This window comes from Malaclemys terrapin, chromosome 2 (genome assembly GCF_027887155.1).
Source record: "Malaclemys terrapin pileata isolate rMalTer1 chromosome 2, rMalTer1.hap1, whole genome shotgun sequence".
Classification (NCBI taxonomy): Eukaryota; Metazoa; Chordata; order Testudines; family Emydidae; genus Malaclemys; species Malaclemys terrapin.
In genome coordinates, this window is record NC_071506.1 from 100,950,857 (window position 1) to 100,968,218 (window position 17,362).

A 17,362-nucleotide genomic window follows, 5' to 3' on the forward strand; every position below is an offset into this window, starting at 1 on the left:
ATTTCTGTGCAGCATGAACCTGTTAATAAGTCTGTGGGTGGTATTCAGCATAAGTCATTTAAACTTACCTATTAAAATATTTACCTTTTAAAATAATTCAGAGGGTGCTTCCTGAATGGCTGAAAACATCCCCAAATCCAATATCGATAGTGCTACAGGTCTCAGTACAATTGATGAAATCCATGGCATTCGTGAAGTTATAGAATTATGCATTCTGGGATATCATCAGTGGACTCAGTCGGGCTAGTGAGACCCTTTGCTGCAGAGATTCTGCTAAACTTATTTGTGCTTTGGAGTGCAGTTTTAATGCTTTTGTTGTTGTTGTTGGTAGGCCTTTGATGGGTTCATTTTTGGGGGGAAAACTGCATAAAAGTCAGGGTGAGTTACACTGTATCTTTCCTTCCTCCTGGTTTCCAAATCAGAGAGACTTGCACAAGTGAATCAGGCAGGGGGGAAAAGTACCAGCATGTTATCTAAAGAAAATGTGAGAATGGATTATTATACCTAATAAAGTGAATCAAATGAAAGCTACCTCTCACAGTATACAGAACTCAACAGATTTGCTGTAATGAAAGGGACCAGTGGGGTTATCACACCTTGTGTGATGGGAAACACTACAGAAGCCTGTTATAATCAAGTAATGATTAGTGTCCATCTTTGATGTTAGCACGTTCTTAACGAATACTTTAAAAGATTCCCCCAACGTTACTGTCAGTTGGTCTTTTTCTGTTTTCATTAAGCAGTGCAATGAATCCAAATCATCTTGCTGGTGCTTAAGGTGAGTGTTTTGTGCAATTTGGGAAAATTAAAAACCCCTTAGGTCTTTCTGAGCCATACAGGAATATATATTGTTGAGATTCCATCTTACATTGAAAGAATATAATATATTGGGATTGAGTCTGAGTGTTGAATTCAAGTGTTTTTACTCTTGTATATAATTAATTCTATGTGTACTATATAATCGCTTTCTTTTGTTGGTTTATGACCTTTTTCATATTGAAGATGATCCTGTACTGAAAGGTAGAAATTTGCTAAAGAATGTCAGACTTTGTTTCCATCATGGTATGTGTAAGAAACACAAAAACAGTTGATCTAAAGTTCATCAAACAGAAAGAGTAAAGGTTATAGCCTTCACTCAGAATGAAAGCAATAATGGAATTGCTTATTGGCAACAAGTATCTAATATGTCATATTACCTAAGAGTGTAGTAAAAGTTACGAACAAGTTGCCTGGATCTCTACCATTAGTATCAAACCTGCTTATGAAATGTGCAGTAGCTAATGGTTAAACCCAAGAAGAAGTTTATATTGATAGTGATTAATGAAATAAAATCAGCTCTGTGGGGTTTAAGTGGTGGACAGGATTTATGCTGGTCTTCTACACAGGGGTGAATTTCACCCTAACTTATAATACAGCAGTATAAAGCATTGCTAGAGATAAGTCTGAACTGAACTCTCAGATCTGAATGCTTCTGAACTTTGGGGAAGTTTGGTTCAAAGATTGTATTCAACCTGAGCGCACTGAATTAAACCCTGGATCCAAATTCTCCTCCGGAGAGCTCAGATTCAGAATTGAACTTCGTGCATTAGGCCCACCTCAAAACATAATGCCAAATCCTTGATTCCTGAATAGAGATTGACAGAGAGGAATTGTGCATGTGAATAGGGTGAAACTTGGTGCCAAAACCTGAGCTCCTTAGTCATTCCTTCACTTAGTGCTTACCTTGATAAACTCATGTTTGCCAGGTGGGTAGATGTAGACTAGAAATACTCATTTTGAACATGTGAATTCAGGTGTCGGCGTGCTCAGTGTGCGCACCCTACACTTCAATAAGAACACCTATTTCCTTCATGGAAAATATGGCCCAGTCTTTCTTAGCAGCACCAAAAATTTGCTGCCACCCCAAGGCTTGGGCACAGGTGACAATGGGCTCAGCATTGGGGGAACTGATAGCTCAGTGCTTTGAGCATTGGCCTGCTAAACCTAGTGTGAGTTCAATCCTTGAGGGGGCCACTTAGGGATCTGGGGCAAAATCAGTACTTGGTCCTGCTAGTGAAGGCAGGGGGCTGGACTCAGTGACCTTTCAAGGTCCCTTCCAGCTCTAGGAGATAGGATATCTCCATTAATTATTATTATTCGTGTTGGCTGCAAATAGTAGAAGTTGGCATTTCAGGAGCCTCACCCCTGACTGTTGTTTAGCTCCCCTAATGAGCAAACAGTGGGATGGCATTGATTTTAGATGAGGCTGAACACTTTTTTTCATATGGCTCACATGCCTATTGCTTTACATATCAGCACTGCAGAACTATGGGTACATTTAGGCAAGAGGTGGTGCTCTCATTTTAAATTGAGTGCCAATTAACTTGTTAGCTAACACCTTTGCAAATGCTATTCTAGACACTCCACAAATGTTTGTGGTTTGCCTTTGACAAAAAGCGAGTGAAGACACTGCAAGCATAGTATGTCAGTAGGATGCTTCTCTTTTCTCCACCTGTTGGTCTGAAACTGACAAAATAAAAGTTAACAATTATACCATTTATTTCATCTTTCACTTTTTTACAAAAATTAACTCATTGAACCCCACAACTCACCAGTGAGGTGGGTAAGCATGGTATTATCCTGGTTTGAGAAAACTGAGGCAGATAGGTCAAGTGACTTCCACAAGGTGGCACAGCGGGTCATTTGCTAGAGAAATAAGACTACTTTAGGAGTCCTAGACCAGTAATGAATATTTATCTTCCTGGGAAAGATGATATAGAGCCAAAAAGATAGGAGGAGAGAATAAATGATAGAGAGAGATGATGACAGAGTAAACAGTAATACAATTGACTGCAGAAACAGACAGGTAATAGTGATGATCCTGAGTCACATTTTCACTTAACTGTGTTGTGGTGTCCCATGTAATCCTCAATGCACTGTGGAACAAGTTATAAGTGGGTTGTAAATATTTGCTTTGTGAACCATTTGAACATTGTTGCTTGGACAATGTTACTTTGTGATGGATCTTGAACAATTCATTCAGCCAGAAAACATTTGAGAGTTGAACCTGGCACCTAGAAAATGCTAGCATAGCTTTTCTCCCTTCTCTATGCGTTCCCCCCCTCCTCCCCGTTTCAGCTACCTAGTTTTACCCAAGCTTGTTTTCTACTATCCATGTGGTTTTAGGGGCGTGAAAAATATTGGTGAGAACTTGCTTATACTTTTAGCTGCCCAAAGATATTTTGACAACTGTAAATGAAAGAGGGTAACTAGAGAGAAGGGGTTTGTTAAACAGAGAGCAAGCATTCTGTCTTTCTCTACACAATGTAACAGTGTATTTCGCAGTCATTGTTAAATTGCTTCGACAGAGAAAACTTGCAACTGTATGGATGTCCTGGTAAAAGAATTAAAGGAAAAAAGATTATTGGCTGGAAAGTTGAACTTAATTACTCAAATATGAAATGAGTAGCAACATTTCTGGCTGGAGAATGGGTATTATCAGGGGCTGGTTAAGTCCTGGAATTTCATAGTTTTATAAAACAGTGCATGTAAAAAACTTGGATGAAAATTTCAAATGAAAGCCAGAAAACTTTGCTAATTATACCTACAATCATGATACTAAAGGGCAGGAAACCTGGACTGGATTCTTGACTGTTGCAGGCTTGTGGAGTGACCTTGGCCAAGTCATTTGACCTCTGAGTTTTCTCCATAGGTTAATAATATCTACCTCACAAGAGTGCTGCAGGGTAAGGTCATTTTCTGTAAAGCACTTTGAGAACGTGGGATGGAAGGTGCTGTGGCATTTGAGAGAAGAATCATTGATTATAAAAATTGGGGACATAGCAAATAATGAACTAGTATAGTCAGATACCGGGTCAGCTGGGCCAGTGAGTAGAAAATACAATTTAAGGCAGTCTAATCTAGTCTACACTACAACAGTAGGGCACATTTATGGCTGCATTAAGGAGCAAAGAATGTACTGGATGATGCCCTCTAGTGCATAGTGGGTGAAATTCATTCCTACGTAGAGAAGGCTTTCGTTATTACATAAATCTCACCATTTGCTCTTGAGTGGGATTAGTTTGTGCCCAAGCCCTCTGCGCAGGGTGATATTCACCCTTTGTGTGTGTATAGTTTGTTCACCTTGTAGGAAGGTTACTGTTGCTCCAGGGAGGGTTCTGTGTATTTATTTAAATATAAATGCCTCAAACACTGGGTATATCATAGCAAAATAAAATCAATATATCATCATGCTCTGCTGGGTGACAGGGCCCTGGTCAAACAGGTAATCTTGCTTTGCATCTTGAAGTTGGACAGGCCCAGCATCTGGCAAAACATCAGAATGAGTTCCAGAGGCCCTCTACCCAATACCCTGTCACAGATGCTGAAGCTGTCATCACTGATTTGACAACAAGAGTGACCAAGTAAAGGCCTTTGTTCCAGTCAGATACTAACAGAGGTCAGTTTATTCTTTTTTAGAACAGATTCATCTGAGAGGATGTAGTCTTCTGGAGGGATATGATGAGGAGGAAGATGATAAAGATCCTTTTACTGGCAGAGGGCTCAAGACAAAGGGAGCCGGATCTTAAAATTTTTGAAGAGTATAATGGTTGTTCGGGCAGAACTGTGTCAAAGAATAGCTTATGGAATACATTGCTGAGCTTCAGAGAAAGAGGAAACAATTCACAGAGCAGGAAGCATATGTTTAGACCAAATGTAAAATGTGTGTATAGCCAAATGGATTCTTGCAGTCTGTCACTTCATGTTTTCAAAATTATCCGGTCAAACAATTCTTGATTTTCACCCCCTCCTCCTCTAGTCTGGTTTCCAAATAGTACTTGCTCTGGGTAATAATCTTGGCAGTTTCTAATAATACAAGTCAAATGGTTCATATGCACAAACAAAATGCAGTTGTCATGCTCCCACTCGCTGTCCTTAGTTGTTGGCTTGTGCTGCATTTTTGTACAATGCCACATATTATCTTTTCCCTTGCCTGGTAATTTGCAGTAGTTGCCATCAATATGTATTTGTTTTGTGTAATTTAATACATGATAATGAGAATTGCCTCTGACTTACAATATAAAAATACAGACCAGACAACTACAGAGCAAATCTGAAACGGTGCTGGCACCAAAATTACAAATGAGATGAAACCCTAACCAGAAGTGGCAGCCCAGACATCATACATTTATTCACTATAGATTGGAGGTTCTCAAACTGGGGGTCGGGAATTGTCAGCCCCAAACCCCGCTTTGCCTCCAGCATTTATAATGGTGTTAAATATATAGAAGTGGGAGGGGGAGGGTCGCACTCAGAGGCTTGCTGTGTGAAAGGGGTCACCAGTACAAAAGTCTGAGAACCCCTGCTGTAGATCATTCTTTGTGTTCCTTTGCTGAGTATATATTCACTGTATTTTAATATTTTCCAAGGAGAGAGAACTCTAATAATGGAATGTTCCATCAAGAGTGCCTCCAGCTCCCTCACAAACCACTGCAGTGTGCTGAGATGGCAATCTTTACCGAATAAGGACCCAATTCTGCTCTGAGTGAGGTAAATTAGGAATATGACTTCTTGAACATCAATAGTCCCATGATATTCACCAAAAACGTACAGCTTCCTAATTCACACTGATTTTTTCCTTGAGCTCAGTTAAATCTAACATTCAGCCTCTCTCATTAATGAGTTTTGACTGTTAAGCTGCTTAAGTTGGTGGATCTGTCTTTTTCTCTCCCCCGATGTTGGCGACCATTTCACATGTATCACAGTGTATAATGAGTAAAAATAAAAAAGGACTAGCTGCATGGTTAATACAATAAGACAGTTAAAACCAAACTAAGGAATTAGTACACCAGATCTGTGATTTTAATAAATGAATATAAGCACATATAAAGCAAAAGATGAAAACAAAATCATGTTATATTACAGCCCCCATAAAGCTAGTATCACTGAATACATCAAATACTTTTTTACAAGCCCATCATTTATACATTAGGTCAGCATACAAAAACAGTGGATAACACACGAGGATTTTCCCCCCAAGACAACTAAGAATTAAAAGAAAGGTCACAGTAAATAATTACAATCTGAGCATTTCCTGTACTTTCGAAGTCTGTTGCTCATTATAACACAACTTTAAATTAGAACAAGCATAGACTGAGCTGATATTTTTCCAGACCCTCTGTGCACTGGCTGTATTGTGTTAGACTCTTGAACAAAAGTGACAGTGGGGTGGGGTTTACACCTTGAGATATGGAATAAAAGGATTTGTTTTTGTTAAAAAAAAACAATTAAATAGCTATGATTCTAGCAAATCTATGTACATTTATTATTTGAGGATTTCTGCTGGGCATTCCTTGGTGAACAAACTTTGTTTGCAGAATTAAAACCACCATTTTGCCCAATTTATCAATGAGCTCACTGTAATAAATATTCTATATACTGCTTCACACATTGGGAAAGGAAATCCTATGTCCTGATGCTGTATTCTTTACACCCCTGTAACTTCCTTTGGCTATGTAAGAAATGTAGGCCCTATGCAGATAGCACATGAGAAAGTGTGAATGTAAAAATGTGTACTTACTGAGCAGTAATGCAAACAAGAGATACAAATGGCTTTACTAATACAGACTTTGGCATTTCAATCAAGTCTGGCCCTTGAGTTATTATTTAAGGTGTTTTTCATAGGTTCCACCATACCATACAAACCTAGTTCAAGTTTACTAGGCTAGCAGATAATGTTAAAGTTTGGGGTGTAAAAGTTACTGGATAGCAATCCAAGATGTGGTAGAAAACAAAATAATTTTGCCATTAAATCGAGAAATAAAAATTCTGATAATGTAATTTACAAATTTAGTCTTTTGAAAAAACACTATTTGTAAGCACAAATTTTAAATGGGGATCATCCTGACAGTTTCATTTTTTAAAATGGATTAAAAAAATTTGGAATTTGCCCTGTTAAATTCTATAGAGATGAAAAAGGAAACACTACTAATAGCTACCACTAACACCTCAAAGAAACTGTCTTGCATTGGGAAAAATCTTGAGTATCTTTGTAGGGCCTTGATTCTATCATACTTACTCCACTAGTAGTGATAATGATTCTGCCACAAGCATAGCAGACTCGGGCCCTATATGATTATATAACACTGGCTTCATTAGGATTATTTTTACTTAAAAAAATACAAAACTCATGTTGTGTGTGTGATTGATATGGTTCAGTTATCAAAAATCTTGGTAGAAGGAAGAAAAAAATGGCAAAGAGCTGTTGCCATTGAAAGGAGACAATCTCTCCTTACATTCTAGAGGGTCTATTTTTATTTTACTCCCCCAGAACTCCCACCTTCCATAACACAGATCCAAAATTCCAGAGTAAGGGAGAACTTGTTCCCTGGAGGCCACAAAACAGATATTATTTTGTTCCCGTCCCACCTCTTTTTAAACAATAGAGAACATTATTAACTAATGTACTTTTCACCCATGGGTCTAAGAATATGCCTCCCTGAGGAATTTATAACGTGTTATGCCAGAATGTCAGCCCTCAGTCTACACAAAGAACAACTGTTTTCTCTACATTCCAGTATTTAGTGGTGTGGGCAGTTCAGATATATGCTCCTAGTGGTGCATGGGATGGCAGTAGTTGAGGAGAGACCACAAGAAAGGCAGCAGCAGAATAGCTCTTAAACACACAAAGCTGCACACTTGTTACAAAATTAATTCAAGCAATATAAACACAGCCTCCAAAATACACTGTATTTCCTCCTGTAATTCACTCTAGGAAGCATCTTCTGCAATATCTTATGCAGCAAATCTGAAAAACGGCCTGAGATCTTTTGGGCTTTTTTTAAATGCTTTCAGGGTGCACTCATTCTTTTTCTACCATTCTATATAATTCAGCAGTTAATTTCTTTTGGTTTTAAGTACAAATGAGAGTATCAGACATCTAGATTTCCTCTTATTTATACACAAATATATGGAGCACAAACCTTTCCTGACACCCAAACTATTTAAGATGACTGTATGACGCTGATTTTAGGCTTCATGAAACACTAATTGAAACAAAAGGCCGGGGAATTGGAGTGGATTCCTAAAATATGTTTTTATTCATCAGCATTATTGTTTCTGGGAACAACAACAAAATGCTTTGGCACTAGAAGTCAGTGTTGCTAGTTCAAAAATTATCACTGACTTAGGAACTGGTATCTTGGCCAATGTGCTTACAGCTTAACTCTGTAAGGCAGCACTTTAAAACATTAAAAACACTTGTTTAAAAAAGCAGTTTTATTCATGGCTTAAAAATTGTTTGGACTCATGCAGGAAGCTTTGTTTTGCTCTGCAGGCACTGTTTGCTGTTGAGATTTTCCACTCCAATCATTCCTGCCCTTAATCTGACAGAGCACTGAAGATCAACCAAGATACAAGAGAGAAGGTACTTCATTGTCTTGTACATGACTACATACCCCTCAAGTTAAATAGATTCACAATGATTGGTAAATACAGGAATCTACAATTAGCACCCAATTTAGATCACTACCACCACCACTGAAAATTGATTGCATTTTTATTGCTACACAAAAAATACCTGCTTTATTTTTTCTGCATGCAGATTCTAATACTATTTTACATTGATCCCCGATCTATAAAGAGAATTAATATACTGGTTTGTAGAGAACTCAATGCTGTAATTACACATTAATAGCAAGAGATGAAGCTAGCCAACCCCATTCAAGAATCCGTTTCAAATCACCATCACTATCAGGAGTGACTCATGCCTGTTGCAATGATGGAAAAGCCAAGGGATTCTAAGAAAAGAATTCCTCCCTCATCAAGACAATGACTGCTCACTGCACAAACAACATTGTAATGTTTTGCCCTTAGACCTTTTCATAGATGGGCAAATATTATAATCCCTCATTTACAGATGGAGGAACAGAGATGTTAAATGACTCACCTAATATCACCCAGAAAGTCAATGGTAGGTCCAGGAATAGAACCTGACTCCCAGTCCAGTGTCTGACACACTAGGCCATATTGCTAATGGAAATTAATGCAAGCTCTTACTGTACATGTAACATATCGCTTATAAGTATGTTTGATATCAAATCACAATTTTTTGGAGTGATTTTATTATGGTCTGAACTTCTCAAGCATTCTGCACAACAAAATGGGATTACAGCTGTTTAGTTTATTAGATAATTTAACATGTCTGCTAGTAATAACCTGCTGTTGGGAGCATCACAAATTTTCATTGGGGGCAGTTTCTTATAATCCTCTTCCCTTAAAGTGAGTATTTTGTACTACATGGCACATAGGGATGAACTTCACTTCTTCAGCTACCCCCCAGTGTGGTATTTTCTCAAAGCAAAGTACCCACTCTAGCTTACTGTAGCAAAAAACAGATCAAACGCAAATCAAGACATACTGATCTGTTACATTCATAAAGCAACAGACTATGCAAACTTTAAGTTTAAGCTCAGAAACAACAGGTCAGGGAACCAAAGCTTTAAGGAAATATCAGCACCTTTATAAAACTGTATAGTAATCCTAGAATGGGCAGGAGTATACACTACTTTCTACATCTCTCAGCACCTCTGTTTCCTGCATGAGTGGGATGTTTTCTTATGCTAAATTTCATAATTGTTAACACTCAGAGGTCACAGACATTCTGGTATTCAATCCACAGATGTTTGAAGGTACAATTGTGATTTATTCCTCCCTCCCTTGCAAGCAGGATCAAATAGCTTGACCATAGCAAGTTCACGTTTCAGGAGAATTTCTGATATGTTATCCCAACAGCAACCACATTCTCATGTCTTACAAAGCTGTGCTGATTTTACAATACAGGCTGGTGTGGCGGACTCCAACAAAAGAATCATTCATAGAGAAGGAAAAAGACCCATTTTCAAGTTCATCCCCTGTACTAGTGCAGAATTGTCATAAGATTGTCTGGTGCGTCTGTGCCTGTTAGTTTTGAGAAACATTTGAGATAAAATGGTCCCGAAAGAAAAACAAAAGCAGCCTGAAGCTTCCCCCTAAATTGTTCAATATACAGATAATATACCACTTATAAAATGTTCACAAGTCTCTCAGGAATGTCTCCAGAGCCACACCCTGATTTATAAATACTCTTGATTTCCAGACACTGGAAGAGTGGTTCTGCCTAGAAACTGATAAATGTGCTCTGTCGCAAGCTCATAACATTTTCTAGTGCTATGCTATTGTATTTCTTATTGAAGCCAAACATCGTATCAGACATATGTAATACCTTTCTGCTAGCTAAATCAACTCTTGCTCTCTGGTGGCTACCTAGTTCACCTTTCTTTTCTCCCACCCTTTCCTTTTTAATTTGTATTTTATGTTGCTGTAGCTGTTTTATTCCTCAGAGCTCACCTTGCCCGAGCCCCTCCTGGGAACTTGTTTTTCACCTCCAAAGAATCTGCCCAGCGAGTCAAGTAGACCCGAGTCTCTGTGCCTTGGAGATCCATGTCTAGCATGGTCTATGGTGCTTGCAGTTGCCATTTTTGATCCGTGCCGGAAAGAGGAGCGTTTCTGTGAAGCCATCAAATCCGAGTTTTCTGAAGTTGCAGCACTGTCCTCTTGAATGGTCTGTAGCTCGTCTGACTCTGAGGGCCGATCTTTGAAGGTGTTGTCCTCCCTTCCTGGGGCATCTCGGGAAAAGAGGCGGATCAAGTGGGGGCGACCAACTGTGTCAGCTGGGTTGGCCTCCTTCCAGGCATTCTTTGAGTCTGCTGTGCCCTTGGAGTCTGTCACCGCTGTGCTCTTAGTGGAGGTCCCATTGTTCTGGTTCACATCTGCCTCTCCTACAAACAACAAGAATGAGATATGAATACAGACCTATGAAAAACAGAGCACTGGAACAATGCTGCTTTCTTTCACTTGCCTTGAGTTAGTTGTTTCATGCAAAATCCATAGAATATGTTCTCTCTCCAAATGCTTTTCAGAGAATTAATCTTTCTCACATTTAACTTGCACTGGGACTACATGACTTCTTTTAGGTTTTAAAATTAGAATGGTGGTCAGGATGTTTATAATTAAAAGTGTTTGGAAATAGGTTAATAAAAATAGCTGAAGTGTGTTGTAAATGATTGCAATGATAGCCTATCAATTCACCTCAATGTTTATGTTGTAGGTGATAACTCTGCTTTATTATCAATGTCTCTAGTTGCCATCTCTCTACTTGCTGTAAGAGGTGAGAATTCTTTATATTGACCACTGTACATGACCATAAAAAGGCTTGGGCTGTATTTCCACTTCAACCCCTCTTCGCAGGATATTACAATTTTTCTAACTCTAAGCTCAATGTTGTACAGGATGGAGCTCCCACTGGTCTATTAGAATTCTTTGCGCTACATTACTTTTCTTTTTTTTAAATCTCTCTGCCTGATTTGTTCCCCAGATTCTTCCAAACGTAAAAACCACAAATTGAAGAGGGGATGGGGGAATGCAAATAGGTTTTCACTTCAGATAATCATATTGTCATCCACATAGTATAACTAATACAAGAGATTAGACTTATAGGTCTGCTTGTAAGAAACATCTTACCCTCCTTTTTCCTCTCACACACCCTCAGTGAAGGGCCCAGCCTGTTTAGTAACATGACAAACATTACACTCATGCCAACTTTTCTAAGTTGGGTTACATTCTAGTGGGCTCCAGTATGCTATTTGGAAGTCAGAGGGAATGTCTGCACTGCAGCTGGGAGATACGATTTTCAGCATGGGCAGGGTCTCACTTGCTCAGCTTAAAGTTAGAGCCCTGATGGCACCTCGGGCTGGTTACCGGAGCCAAGCCATCTTGGCTGACCTTCCTGGGTCCAAGCTCCAGCAGTGCCATCATGTCCACACTGCTGTTTTTAGTGCACTGGCTCAAGTCTGTCTACCCAGGCTGGGAAACTCAGGAGCTCCCACTTCCATTGAAAAAGTATGTGAGTTGGTGTAGACTATGTACTGCAAAATCAAGCTAATTAGTAGTAAATTAGTAACTCAGGAGAGTTCTTCAGCAGTCAGTCACAGTTGGCTTTTTTTTTTTATATAAAAATGCATGAAATAAATGAGTCTCCTGATTGATTGCAAAGAAACCTTATTATTAGAAGTGATTATTCATCTGGGATCAGGATGAGGAAATAGACTCAAGTCATTGACAAAACTTCCACTGACTTCAGTAGGATCAGGAATAACTGGGCATATGGTGTTTTTGATGTCTTGATTACCTTGTGAAATTCCACAATTTGATTTGGTAGTTGTTGCTCTGAGAAGGGATCTGGATCTGACTATGCCATGATGTGTGCTTTTTTAAGTGCTTGCCCTATGCTGATTCAATCCAGCACTTTAGTTTTTTACATGGCACTAAACTGCTGAAAAGAAGAGCATTCTGGGGTTATCTTTCTTTTAATAAAACTATTTTAATAGGGGTAGATTCAGAACAAGGCATAACTGATCATATTGCAAACGCTGGGCAATAAAATTCATCTGCTTGGAGTAATTTTATCTGAATGACAGAATTAATCTGCAAATACAGACCTACAACAAATTATAACCTGACCAGTATAAATTAGTAAATGAGCTACAGTTTAACTTCCTGGAGAAGGCTAATGTGTAAGGCATGCAATTTTGGCTATTACCTGAATTGAAAATATATCAACTAGCTAGAAAGGAAGTTCAGTTCTTCCCTCCGATTAAAAACAATTAAGAATTGTCTTCAGGGATAAAATTATATTTAAGCAACGGCAATTATCAATTAAGGCTTTCTGAACTGAAAAAAGAAACCTATTTAAAATATTGCAGCTATGTTCTTTTGCTTTCTGTAATGTATTTAATTTATTTTTATGCTGAATATTCCCAGGGTACTTACACATTGGTGCCTTGAAGGATCAAAACTTTACCAGATTTTGTTAGTTTATCACCATAGCTTTCTTGATGGAATGAAGCAAAGATGCAGTGGTTTTGGGAGCAACAGAAACAACTAATTTTAATTTAACACTGGTTTGGATTCTATACCATCATACAAATTCAATTAAGGAGAAAAACAATAGTGATATTGTATTTAATTAAATGCATTAACAAAACAGCAGAGCATCTGCATACTAATACTTTTATAACAGTTGTGCTTTGTGTCACTGAATACAGTTATTTGTAAAAAACAAAGAAGGGCATTTGTGCCACAAAAGTAGTTTCTCTCAACACATAAGCAGTGAGCTATAAAGTGTAAATCTTTTCTGTATGCTTTTAGGTTAGCAATGAAAGCATGCATTTAATTTTTCCTTTACATTTTTACTGTGTTAAACCCCCATTTAATGTTCAGCAAAAATGTACAATGGAAAATATAGGGTCTATATTTGAGCGATATTAATCAACAGTAGCCATGAATTCCTTTTCCAAAGTCTGTGTATATGATAATATATATTAATGACCTAGAGCTACTTACTAGATATGATCTATGCAATTACTAATAAAACGTCTGCTAAACTGCATTTCAATATTGGTTTATTAGATCATTATAAGAAAGCTACAAGTTAAAAATTAAAGAAAAATATTCTATCATGAATTCAGCTAACACTGATTTTCCTTTTTTTCCTTCTGGTGAGGGAAATGGTATGTGCCACTTACAGTAGTGAAAGAGAGAAGTTTTTCCTTGCTGCAGTAACTTAAGATATATTGTATAGGAAAAAAGGAGCTTTATAAGCAAAAAAAAAAAAAAGATACTAATTTTGACTATAACTATGGCATGGAGCACTCCATAGACTTTATCCCAAGAATATTACAATACCTACTTTAAAGTAAATATTGGGCCAGAGTGTGACAATGTGGCTGTGCAAGGGAGATGAGCCTATGGAGCCCTCTGCATGGCCCTGGTGGGCAACCACCCCAAAAGCAGTAGGAAGGAGGTGGAACTATCGTCCTGCACTTCTCAGCAAGGGCTAGTGGAGCTGGCCAGCGACTGTAGGAAATGCATTCTGAACATTCCTGAAAGGGTGTGCACCAATTGTGTCGACTCTCAAAATAAGGGGGAGAGAGCTGTAGGAATTCCAGTATGTACAGAAATGGAGGCAATTCCTGGAGCAATCCTGACTTGTAAAAATACAGCATTCAGGTACCCTCTATCTACAAACAAGCAGTACTGCCCCATCTTACCTTAAAGAGCTGAACTTGCTCATTCAATTTAGTTTCTTGTTTAACAACATTGTCTATTCCAAATCTACTTTTTCCTTTTCAAACAAATTTAAGCCGAGATATTTTCGAAAACTCTGTTGGCCTAATGCAGGAGTTCTCAAACTGGAGGTCGGGACCCTGCTTTGCATCCAGCATTTATAATGCTGTCACTAAAAATATCCATGACAAAATCTTAGCCTTAATCATGGGTAACTGATCATGAAATATTAATTACACTCTCAAAACAGACATTGATCTGACATGGTGGGATGGAAATTGTTAAAATCATGGTGGAATTCCTCGAGAGCTTCTTTTCCATGGGTCCAGAGGATGAAGATGTCATCAATGTAGCGCAAGTAGAGTAGGGGCGTTAGAACAACGCTTCCTTAGCTCTCGTCCCCTAAGTCAGCCATAAAAATGTTGGCATACTGTGGGGCTATGCGGGTACCCATAGCAGTGCCGCTGACTTGAAGGTATATATTGTCCCCAAATGTGAAATAGTTGTGGGTGAGGACAAAGTCAAAGTTCAGCCACTAGGTTTGCCGTGATATTATCAGGGATACTGTTCCTGATGGCTTGTAGTCCATCTTTGTGTGGAATGTTGGTGTAGAGGGCTTCTGCATCCATAGTGGCCAGGATGGTGTTTTCTGGAAGATCACAGATTGATTGTAGTTTCCTCTGGAAGCCAGTGGTGTCTCAAAGATAGCTGGGAGTGTTCATAGCGTAGGGCCTGAGGAGAGAGTCCACATAGCCAGACAATCCTGCTGTTAGAGTGCCAATGCTTGAGAGGATGGGGCGTCCAGGATTCCCAGGTTTATGGATCTTGGGTAGCAAATAGAATACACCTGGTCAGGGTTCTAGGCATGTGTCTGTACAGATCTGTTCCTGTGCTTTTTCAGGGAGTTTCTTGAGCAGATAGTGTAGGTAGTAAGCTCTGATCCCACTGATGATTACCAAAAGAAACTACACTGACGGGAGAACCCCTCCCCAAGAAGCAGTGGGTCGATGGCACTATCTACACTGGGGGTTAGGTCAGTTTAATTATGTTGCTCAGGCTGGTGGATGCATAATTATAAATTTCACATTTGTTCTCTCAGTATCTAACATTTTTATGCCGTTTTCTGAAATGACGTGAGAAACAGGGAAGTAATATTGCTATTTCTATACGCTACTAGCATCAGGCAGCCTGATGCTGAATGCAGCACATCAAACACCTTTTGGCTTTTCAAAATTATAACAAATTTCTCAAAAATCTTATTTGGCCAGCTTATAGAGTAGTCAAATTCTTCCAAAAAATTCAAAATTCTAATGAAAAGCATTGAAACTGAAAAAGTTTCTGCATTCTTCTAACTAGCTCTATGCCTAAGCATAGCAGTAGTGCTAATGTCAAGGCAAATTCTTCAAAGTATTTCTCCCTGCCAGCATCATCTCAAGCTCTTAGCTTGCTGTTCTTCACCTAACTGTTGACTTTGGCTAAGCACTAAAAGTGTGCTGTTTATTATATTTGACATAGAAAACACAGAGGTGGGGCCCATTGCATACCGCTAGGCTCACCAGCCCTTCATACAGATGTACTGATTAATAAGGGGGAGATGACTGAGGCTTGTGAGATTATTAGGTAGGTGAGGGGGAACAATTGCATATGACACCCCTCAAGGCTGGGTGTGAAAGCAAGGGCCACAGCTGGGGCAAGCCACTTCTGTTCAGCACTGGAGCTTCTCTAAGATAAGTCATGAGCAGTGTTATCCAATTTCATAGATGTATCCAGCAAGATGATTGTAGATTATTTTTCTCTTATCTGTGGACAGTCATAGGTCACCCCTCAGCATAACAAGGGATCTCTTGTGCCTTTTTGCTAGAGCCCTCTTCTTGGAGATGGCACAGAACAACCTACTCTAGCCCGAGCACTTGCCATACAGCAAGAACTTTCAAAGCATGTGTATGAACATATCTTGTCTTCATACCAAAGTAGATGTGTAATATACTGCACAATGTGTGTCCACTTGTATGATATATACAGGCAGAAAGCCCACCCCCCACTGCTACAGTCCAGAAAGGGTGCACCACAGCCTACTTTACAGCAGGCAAAGTCCCACATCCTCCTCTTCTGAATGGTCTGAACTGGGAGAGGTCCCTGTACTCAAAAAAGCTGCATTGTGCATGGACAAGGAAGGACAATGCACAATCCAGCCTCTACTTTGCACTACTATTGCACTACTATTGCAATACGAATCACAGGAGAATTAACTGACCATTTTTGAAACAGTGGTTTTGTCTAAATACCTCAAGCATGAATAAGATTTTCAGGGAGGGGGAAGAATTAGATTTGCATCATTACATTCCCGCTGCAAAACTTGATTCATCCTCACCATGCCTATGCAAAGCAAAAAAATAAGGCTCAAGCTTGACGTCACAGTTACAGTCGGAGGATAATTTGCCAACAAGTATTTACATGGCATGTAATTACTGGCTTGTCAAATGGTTGAAAATCATTTTTTAAAAGCACTCCGCTTTGGAATGGATTGCATGCAGTATAATTACACACAGGACAGTTGGTCAAAGTTCTATAACCATAATGCTGAGTTAATGGGTTTAGCCATTACATGGACAGTGCCAATGTGTCTCCACAGTAGCCAAATCATCATAATACCCAGATGAATTTGTATTATGCCAATGCTGGAGTCTTGGTCAAGAGGGCACTTTCATTATAAGCCCATTTTTGTCAGGTGCTCATTGCTTTTGGAAAAACATTCTTACCTCAAGGTGAAATTTTGGGATTAAAATTATAATTAGCCAATTTTGAACTATCCAAGCCTACAAAATAAACTGTTCAAGTGCTTTTTGTTTTACGCTTGGATAACTCAATATCTGCTTTCATCTAGAATTTTAAACTCTCAGTTTACTTCAAGGACTAACTGATGAAAAATCTTTGAAAAACTGATGTTCAGTTTTAGAAATATAATTTTGCCTATACCATTCTTGATATTCTACCACTTTTTAGCAATGTACTATATATATATCTGTCTTTGCTTGTGTTTATCTAATTTTATCCCCCAATTTCTGTAAGCTCCAACACAATATTATTGCTACATGCAAGTTGTTGGTTCTGAATCTATTTTTCAAGACTGCACACTTGAAGAAAATTCAGTCATCAGCCATATCCTCTGCTATCTATGATGGCTTCCTGTACAATGACAAATCAAGTTAAAGGTTTCAGT

The 17,362-nt window shown here is 38.8% G+C and overlaps 1 protein-coding gene across 7 annotated transcripts in view; it reads right to left on the reverse strand.

Moving 5' to 3' along the window:
* The window catches only part of MBP (myelin basic protein), a 188,018-nt gene that overhangs the window by 20,223 nt on the left and 150,433 nt on the right, over positions 1–17,362 (reverse strand). For all 7 annotated transcript variants that reach the window (XM_054021211.1, XM_054021216.1, XM_054021215.1 and 4 more), the window contains one exon: positions 10,366–10,796. In XM_054021211.1, coding sequence (XP_053877186.1) covers positions 10,366–10,796 — 431 coding nt within the window. The remainder of the gene's footprint in view (positions 1–10,365; positions 10,797–17,362) is intronic.